Source organism: Crocuta crocuta, unplaced genomic scaffold (genome assembly GCF_008692635.1).
Source record: "Crocuta crocuta isolate KB4526 unplaced genomic scaffold, BGI_CrCroc_1.0 scaffold598, whole genome shotgun sequence".
NCBI lineage: Eukaryota > Metazoa > Chordata > Mammalia > Carnivora > Hyaenidae > Crocuta > Crocuta crocuta.
Window position 1 is genome coordinate 73,403 of NW_027532848.1, and position 9,916 is coordinate 83,318.

Sequence of the window (9,916 nt, forward strand, 5' to 3'; positions counted from 1 at the left end):
TTCATTGTACCACTGTATTTATAGGCTGGCCCAATATTTACAATCTCAAAGCTAATGGAAAATGACCATTTTTGTATTCTTACCATCTAGCACATCTTCTCTTTTTTTCCCAACAGATATAATCATAATCGAGAAATTTGCCTTGATTATTTCTTGGCTTAAAAATCTTGTATCACAGACATATGAACACCTCAGTAACATATTGCTCAGTTTTGCTTGTTTTGAACATTAAAAGCGTCTTAACATATAGTATTGTAGTTTTCTAGGGCTTGCCCATTTTGCCCAGTAGTTTTGTGTCTGAGACTCATCCATGTTATTCTATGTAATGAAATTTTTACTTCTGTGGTCTCTGTTTAAATGTCATACAGTGTATTTATACATTTTCTTGATGGTGGACATCAAGGGTGTTCTAAAAATTTTGGTTATTACAAAAAGTGCTGAAATGAATACTCTCTTACCTGTCTTTGTTGTCCACACAAAGCAGTTTCTCTGAGGCTGTGTACTTAAAGTGGAGTTGCTGGATTCTTGCTTATGTGAATATTTACCTTAGTGAGAATGACACATTGTTTTCCAAAATGGTCATTCCAGTATACACACCCAGTAGCAATAAATAAATACAAATTTTTGTTAATATGTATCTTCTCTTCCACTTGAAATTGGTAAATTTCTCATATGTGTCAGTCAGTCAACATGGCATGCATATCACATTGTAATTCCCTCGATTACTAATAAGGAAGGATGTATTTTCATGTTTATTGGTTTGGCATATATCTTTTTCTTTGAAATGCTGGTTCAGATTTTCCTTTCATTTTCTATTGGGATATCTGTTTACCTTTTAATTTACTTGTTGGCATTCACTTCTTACTCATCTGTTACATATTTTGCAATTGTTTTCTTAAAGTTTGAGGCTGTTTTTCAATTTCCTTATGGTGTCTTTTGATGAACAGGAAAGTTTAATTGTAACATAATCACATTTATTCATCTCTGTCTTATGTGTGTGTTTTTTTTTAAAATGTCTTACTTGAAATCTCCTTTCCCATACCCAACTGATAAAATACTTTTTTATACTTTCTGGTTGCAATCCTGAAGTTTTGCTTTTTTATATATGAATATGTTTATATATTATGGTCATCATTTTTTAATTTATATCAAAAGCCATTTAAAAATAGTCATATCCTTGAAACAGCTATGTCATAATCCTCTTAATATACCTGAAAGAAATAACTTGAAATATGAAAAAAATCCATATTCCTGATGATGTTCACTTCAAATTTATAATAGCAAATAAAACTTAAAATAGTCTAACTACCCCAAAAGTGTGGATAAGAAAACAAAAGTATAGCCACTTTAATGGAATTTGAGATTTTCATTGAAAATATGTCTTCTTAGTATTACGGAAAATTTTGTTGTCGTTGTTTGTTTGCATTTTTATTTTTACTAGCTTTAGCAGATACACACAAAATCAGTTGATTTTGCTCATTCCTATTCATTATCATCTGAGTTTTTGTTCTAGCAGGATGTTTCTATTTGAGTTCTCATAATTCTAGGTTAATATTAAAAAAAATGTAGCCAATTTTCCTGAAATTGCGAAGCTGAGAAATCCAAGAAGATTTACTTTTGCTGTATTTGCTATCTGTAAAACATTAAACACAAATATCCAGTTTTGTGCCTGCAACTAGTTGGCAGTGTCCCATTAAACCATATTAAAATTAACTTGTATTTTTAAAAATATTTTTAAATAGTTTATTGCCAAGTTGGTTTCCATATAGCACCCAGTGCTTATCCCCACAAGTGCCCTCCTTCATGCCGATCACCCCCCTTCCCCTCTCCCCTCACCCCTATCAGCCCTCAGTTTGTTCTCAGCATTCAAGAGTCTCTCATGCTTTGCCTCCCTCCCTCTCCCCAACTATTTTTCCCCTTCTTCTCCCCCATGGTCCTCGGTTAAGTTCACATGATATCAAGTTTAAAGAGCATGTTATAGTTTAGCAAAAGTATAGCTACATCTGTACTTTAATGTTAAGTATCCAATTACTGTTTGTGTTAAAGTGTAAAGGTGGTCACAGAAAAGTGGTCATGCTTATTGTTTTGAGATGTTAGATTTATATATCCATTTTTAGATATGCTTTTATTTCTTTTATTTTCCATACTCTAATGTTCATGAGGGCTTTTTTATTTAAAGAAGTAAACCACTGACTCTTTAATTAGTTTCTGTAATAGAATGCTTCCTTAATGATTAGTAATTATAAACCTATTAGATGATCAACATGACCAGTTGCATTTTCAATTATTACTGCATAGGAAAGGTGAAAGATGTGAAATAAACACGTTCTATTTTCAGAGTTTTAAAAAATGCAAATTCTAGAGTTTCACGGTTCACTTTCGCATGAAATATTTCATCTGTGGTATGTATTTCTTTCTTAGGAAGTTTGGGCGTGCTGGCATGAATTATTGTCATACTTGGAGAAGGCAAACAAGTGGCTAAACGAAGTAGAATTCAAACTTAAAACCACTGAAAATATTCCTAGTGGAGCTGAGGAAATCTCTGAGGTGCTTGATGTAAGTGGTGAATTAGTCTAGATGATCATAATCGACATGCAGTGGACACCCGGTACCAAGTAGAAAGTAAAGGGAAAGAAAACAGTACAGAGCGAGAATGCCTGCTAATGCCTCCCCCACCTCCACCTCCCGCACAGGCACTTGGGAGGAAGCCTTTATTTCTTCTAGAAACCTTCAAGGTTTTAAAGAGCATTTAAATAACCTCTTCCAGAGGACCTCTGCCCTTTTTAAATTATGAAGTTCTATCTGGCCACAGACAGAGCTGCACAGACAGTGTAAATGCACAAGTTTGCTTCTTTGGAGTAGAGCTAAACAGGATGATATTATAAAATGTTATTTCCAGTGTAAAAGCTACATTTGTTGCGTTGAAATATACTTTTCAGTTATTTAAAACCATGAATTTATACCTTACAGAATGTTGTGAAGTACCAAATGGCTATGCTCTGATATTAGAAATCCATCTTTAAAATGTTCATACATTTTAGTATTAGAGAATCTTAGTATACTTTCAAGTTTTATTTTGAAGACCTTTCAAAAGTAAAGTTTAAAGGAATTGGCATGTATAAACTTTGATTTATGTGAACTTCTAACAATAATTGATGTTCTAGCCATTTTCTTGTTCTTTTGATTAACCCTTTATATATAATGAATATGTAGTTTAGCCATATGTTTTGTATATAGGGCCATTTGCAATATAGTCCATGTAAATATGCTAAAATGAGGTACATAAATTAAGATGTGAGGAAAATGGGAAAAAAATGTTTCTTTAGATAGAATTGAGACTCTAGAATGTTACATACAGCAGAAACTTAAACATCATATCCAACTTCCTGCTTTTCTCAAGAGAACTGTCAAACCTGAAGAGGGATCGGTGAACAGTGAGAGTGTTGGTCTTGTCCTGTTCAGATATGTGAATTGACCAAGCATTCCTCATGAATCAGTCACACGATACATCTTCCAAAAAAGATGAAGCACACACAGTGCATTAGTAGAAGGCTGGTGGCCAGAACAAAGGGTGTGATGATGCACTTATCCTATTAAATTATCAGGTGGAAGGACTTCATTCTCATCTTTCTTGCCTTTCAGTGCAAAGACGGCTGCTCCACTTATAAGCTGTGTGTGTGTGAAAAGTATGAAGGGCAAAGGGATTTTTTCTAAATGTTGTACCTTTTTTTTTAAATTTGGGAAGGGAAACTACTCTTGAATTTCTACCTGCATATATTGTCAGAATCATGTCACTTAGCCATCACTAGGTATAAGAGAAGTTGAGAAACTGAGTATTTTGTCTTTCCAGGTTTAAGAGTAGAGTACATCAAGGAAGAAGGTGACTGTGAATAAGTTTTAAGTGCCCCAGTCCATAATCCTGCCACAAGCCCATGAAGATATACATGCAGAAATGTCCTGTTTTTTTTTTTTTTATAACAATGGTCTTTGATGTTTTATTATCCCAATTAAGTATTGCTTGGAATTGCTTTTAACTTAATGATATGTAAATAAGGAGATACTGAGCATTTTGTGTTAATTCAATATATTTAGAGAAATAAGGGAAATAGTAATTATTGCAAATGTGTTTCAGTCACTTGAAAATTTGATGCAACATTCAGAGGATAACCCGAATCAGATTCGCATATTGGCACAGACCCTAACAGATGGTGGAGTTATGGATGAACTGATCAATGAGGAACTTGAGACATTTAATTCTCGTTGGAGAGAACTACATGAAGAGGTATGATGATAAAAGTAAAAAATCTTTTAAAATGGTTTGCATAAATGGCTAGCGAATACTTTTGGCCCTCTCTGATAAAACGGAGAATACTTTCAATATTAGCTTGGCTTCCAATTTCTTAAGAAATTGTCATGTGCTAAACATGAGTAAATCATTTACATGTGTCCGTTATTGTTTTGTCTTATAGAAACATTATAAAGTTTGGGTTTTAACAGAAAACTGAGACATACTGAATGTAGAAATGTGCTCAAGTCCACAAACAGAAAAGTTAGTCTGGTGTTCCACACCAGATCTTAACTGACCTCAGAATTCTTTTCCCTACCTAAGGTTACCCAGCATGTGTAGGTATCCTCGGCTCTTTCTCCCCCTCCCCCCACCTTTCTCAATGCATGCACACACATTTTATCATCATGTGTAATGGATTAGTAATATGTGTGATCTTATTAGTACCCTAGAAATTGTTTATTCTTCCTAAGTAATACTAAAGAGTTTTATCTTATACATAACAGAGGAATTTTCATACTTAAAATCGATACCATGTGTGGTTTTTAAATTTTTTAATGAAAATTAAGAGAAAATAACCTATTACACCCAGTCAATTAGTGTTTTGTGTACACTGTCCTAAGTCAAGAATAGGTTATTTATCAAAAAGAAAAAATTAGATCATAATGAACTCTAGCTTTATATCCATTTACTAAGTGTGTCTGTAACATGTGAGCCATTTTCTAAGGTTAAGTAATAAGTAGGGAAAGTTCCACTCTTTCATTACTTACAAATACTGAGTAGTTTCACAGAAATCCACTGATCTTTTAGTATGTTCAGGACATAAAAGCCAATAGTATCCTTATAAGATGCAAAAAGATGTGTTAAAAGGTATCATGGAGGATTAGAGAACCCAGAAAAGAGGCCACACATGTGTGGGTCAGCATTGGACGGCATTTGGGGTAGCTTTCCTAGAGAAAATTCGCTGTAAATGACATTTTAAAGGTAGAATGAGAGATTGCCAAATGGGTGAGTATAGGAGGGCCATTCCAGACAGGTAGGCATACACATGCAAATACTTGGAAATATGAGGGTGGTTATATATGCACATCTGCAAACCATTTGGTTTTGTTGGAGCATAAGGTACAGTTGGAGGAGTGTCTGAAAGTAGGCCTGAGCAAGTAGGCAGGAACATGGTTCCTGAGGGAGATCTCTGCTTCTCAAACACCCTCGTCTCTAACCATGAACTCAGGGAACCACTGAAGGGTTTAAGATATAAGGGGGAAGGAGAAGAGAAGTGCCACATTCAGGTCACATTACCTCCACAGAGGCTTTGGAAAGTATGTGGTATAAGAGATCAGGGGAGGGCAGGTAGTGAGACCAAGGAACAAGTGACATTTTAGCTCAGTTGAAGGCAAGGGCAGTGGGATAGGTACAGTGAAAATGAAACATCTAGGGGAGCATCTAGGTTTCTGATTCAGTTGACTGGGTATCTCTTCTTTTTTATAAACAAGATGGAGAGAATAAGGAAGAAAAAAAGCAAGTTTGGAGGTGAAAAATCACATGTCACTTTTTATCTCCATTGATCCTGAAGTGCCGGTTTAAGTTTCATAACAATCAAAAGCAATCCCTGAATCAAGGACTTAGGCTCTGGTAGTTAATTTGGAAGATAATACCAACAAGGACAAGTGAGGGAGTGGGGGGAGGGGGGAATGAAAGCTTGGAAGGTTGATAAAGGGTACTTCTATCAGTGAGTTTCCACTGTGAGTGACAGAGCTGGTGCCACTGGGAGCTTTAAAGAAATCATGTAGAACACTGGTGCTCCAGAACACGCTCAGAATTGTCCCCCTGAGCTCATGGAAATTAGAGTGTTTATCCACCGATTTCCTCCTCTTTTTGTTGGAGGATTGCCCTCAGGTGCATAATATCCCAGCACTTCTGGGCTGTTGAGGGTAGTCAAATTAAGGCCTGTGGGTGCTTACAGTGGGAAAGTTACAGTGTTAGCAGACACTGGCCACCATAGCTTCAGGTGAACTCAGAGCCATTGAGGTTAAGGAGTTATGAGGTAGGTTATCAATAAAGTTGACTGCAGTACTTAGGGCATTACCAAAGACATTAGGGAAAAGGAAGGAGGAAGGCAGGTATGCACAATTGGCTGCAAAGGGAAAGAAAGATCCCAAGGGGGATGGTATCCCCCTAAGCTAGCATCTTAAGCTAAGAAAGTATGCAGGAAACCTGTTATTTTAGTGAGGGAGAAGTTTGATCTTGTATGTCAATTAGAAAGAAGTCCTGAATAGGAGACCCCTCAGAGCTCACTGATGGTTAGGTGACCGTGGGGCAGATATGGGTGTGAAGGTCGCTTGCCATCTTCTGAATGGCTCTGAATCACTGCCTTTTCTTGAACAGTAAACTTGAGCAGTTTAGTCAGGCTTTACGCATATCAGTACAAAGGACTGAGGGTTAGAAAAGGGATTCCAAACAGTCCATTGGCCTTTCACCCTTGTTCTGTTACTGGACATGAATAAGAGTAGTTCTTCATAGGTGGCAGCTAATTCAAAGTTCATTTAAATTTGGAGTTTGGTGCACAGCTGAAATGTGCTTTTATTTATATTTGAAAGTGTCAAGTCAGGAACTGCATTTCAAGCAAAAAAATCAAAAGTCACATTGTAAGACTGACCTTGGCTAAGCTGTGAAAAGGCGCAAATTGTAATCTTTAACAATGCACAGTCTATCTGTTCTATCCTTAGGAATAGATCGTTTTCTGACCTGACCTTGTCATCGGGCTCATTTATGTAATATTCTTGCAAACTTCGAGTAACACAGAAACGACTTCTGTTCTTATTTTGCAAAGGTCTTTGGTGCAGAACCAGCCTTTTTCCCCAAATAAATACAAATTCACCTCAAAAACAAACCTTGATTGAACACCTATCCTGCTATATCCAAACTGAGTTGTTAAAGCATTGAATATTCACTCAGAAAATCTTGGGTTGCACTAGTCCCTTGCTTTGTAATAGGGTTAGGCAGGTCACAGAAATAGCACAGTAACTTGAACAGGGAAAGATTAATACAAATAACTATAAATGTTTACTGGGATTTAATTTTTAAGAGAAAACAGAAGACAACTCAAAAAGAACACCTTAAGGTTGAGACATAGTACCCAAGGAAGGAACTGACTAGGAAAACGAGGAGCTTTCCCCAAGGCTGGCATTCAAACCTGTTTGGCAAGAGTGTGACTCTAGCCCATGAGATGGCCAAGAAGTTGTCTGGGTGGACCCCACCAGAGCTAGCACATACTCAGTGGGCTGAACCCTCTGTCACCAGAATCTTGGAGTGCAGTGCTGACAAAATTCAGCCTGAAGTAGCCTGCAGGGGATGCCCTTGAATTGCTGGGAGACCTCTTGCACTTGCTAGGAAGCTACCTGCGACTTGTGCTGTTGAACTTAGGGAAACCAACTTCGACACCAGGAAGCTGTCCATGGACTTGTCACCCCTGATGAACCTGCTACGGGGGCATGCACAGAGCTTGCCAGAAGGCATAGAGGGCGCCTGCTGAAATTTACAGGAGGAAGAGTTGGGAACAGAGGAGTTAAGCATCACCAGGCATCCTATGGGTCAACACAGAGCCATGGGAGCAAAAGAGAAGTAAAAATACCCTGGAACAGAAAAGTCCTTACTTCCCCCCGTGTTACTCCAGTGCCCTCTACTGACAAAGTTTAGCATCATGCCAGCTGGCAGAAGAGAAATACTCTAGTATCACAAACAGATGGTTGTTTAGAGGCAGTAGGTTGGTAAACTGGCACATCCCTGCACAACTCGGTTCTGTGACCTTCGGTAATATTTCCAAGTTTCCATTTTGCCATCTCTGATGACGGCGCCTGTTTCATAGGGATCTGCTGAGCAAAATATAAAATACTGTGTGGAAAGTGCTTACTATAGTGCTAAGAGCATACTATGTATTCAATAAATGAGCGGTGCTTTATTTTTACTAGATTGTATGCTATAGTACCTACCCTCAAATCCATGTGTGTGGATTCTTTTGTGTTGGCGTGTATGTGTGCGCACATACTTCCATTGCTTAGATGGAATAAACAAACAAATACATATATTCCAATATGAAAAACAATGAAATGCACATACTTCCATTGCTTAGGTAAATGCAGAAGACTGATAAAAGGACATCAGCCCTTAAGTCTTAAAATTGGAAGGTGTTCACTTCTACCCCAATACAACATTAGCCATAATGTTGTAAAAGTAAATAACTTGAAATAAACTTAAAACCAGTATCAGTCCTGGCTATGCTAATATGAAATATCTAGCCAATAATAACCTGAGAGTAATTTGGCAGTCAGAAAAAGGCACATTTCATGCTTTAGGAAAAAAACATATGTTGGAGATAATATCCTTCTCAAATTCTTTGTGCTAGTCTTTAATCTCCTGTGACTTTAAAAATATGATTCTGAGTTAAAACAATGGNTACTTAGGTAATAGAGAAATACCTAATAATTTATTAGCTAAATTAATCATTCGGGTGTTCCCATTGAATATTTAGTTGAGAAGACTGATGTTTGGTTCAATGTAGAAAGAGCCTTGGGATAAATTATCCAAGGGGCTGAGGAAATAAAACGATTACAGTAATAGTTTTTAAATTGATTTATTTTCAAAAAAAATCTATATAGTACATTAGATTGTTACAGTGAAAAATTCTAAATTTATTTTAAGCCATAATTTTCTTGATTTTTTTTTTTGTTGGCTAAAGAAAAACAGTTTTTCCATTAGAAAACAAAGTGCCCTTTGAAGATGAGCCTTAGCCCATTTTCTTCTCTATTAAATGCCCATGTCAGAGGTTTGTGGGGTTTTTTTATTGCCTACCTAATGTTTCTTATAGCTGCAATTATGCAGAGCAAAGGTAACATTCAATTGCCTGTTAAATCAGTCAAACAGCTAGAGTTTTTATTGCCTATGAATATTTAAAAGAGATATGCTAGATCCTGTTCCTAATTTGAGAGTGTGAGTTTGCATTCAGATAAGTAATAAATTATTTCCATTCTTTGAAAAGGCATCATTCACTCTTCATAATCATATGGCACTATATTTTCTACTCAGAGTAATGATTTAGAAGATGGTTAGCAAGCCAGGAAACAGCTCCAAAAATCAGACCAAATCATCTGATTTTTACAACTTATTACAGACTAACCAAGCTACAGAAGATTCATTAGTGATACAGCAAAATACATAATAAGAACAATAATAGTCTAATGGTTACAAAGGCCCAGTCACTGCTCTACGTGTTTGGCCTGCATTTTTTTCATTAGTTGGCACAATAGCCATATGTTTTAAGGTCTTTTACAACCTGTTTTACAGAAATGGAAATGATATCAAAGGCCACAGAGATAGTAAGAGGCTATCAAGTGTTTAGACCCAAGTCTCTTTGCACTTGGAGCCTGAGCACATTACCACATGACCATAGTACCTCCAATCACAGTGATCTTTTCCTTATATTAACAGTAAAAGCCTCCTGGTAAGAAGTTAATATTTTCAATTTACCGGTTTGCCAATTTCTAAGGAAAGCTTCCAGCATGAGCTTAAAAGTATTAAGGATGACTAAAAGAAATCATTTTATAAACTCCTAAATCTTAAAATCACACATTGAGA

The 9,916-nt window shown here is 36.5% G+C and overlaps 1 protein-coding gene across 1 annotated transcript in view; it reads left to right on the plus strand.

Annotated features, from left to right (window-relative positions):
- Positions 1–9,916, plus strand: part of LOC144216192 (dystrophin-like) — a 68,178-nt gene that overhangs the window by 21,940 nt on the left and 36,322 nt on the right. Inside the window, exons 5-6 of the mRNA XM_077745469.1 lie at positions 2,422–2,556; positions 4,133–4,282. Of these exons, the coding sequence (XP_077601595.1) occupies positions 2,422–2,556; positions 4,133–4,282 (285 nt within the window). The remainder of the gene's footprint in view (positions 1–2,421; positions 2,557–4,132; positions 4,283–9,916) is intronic.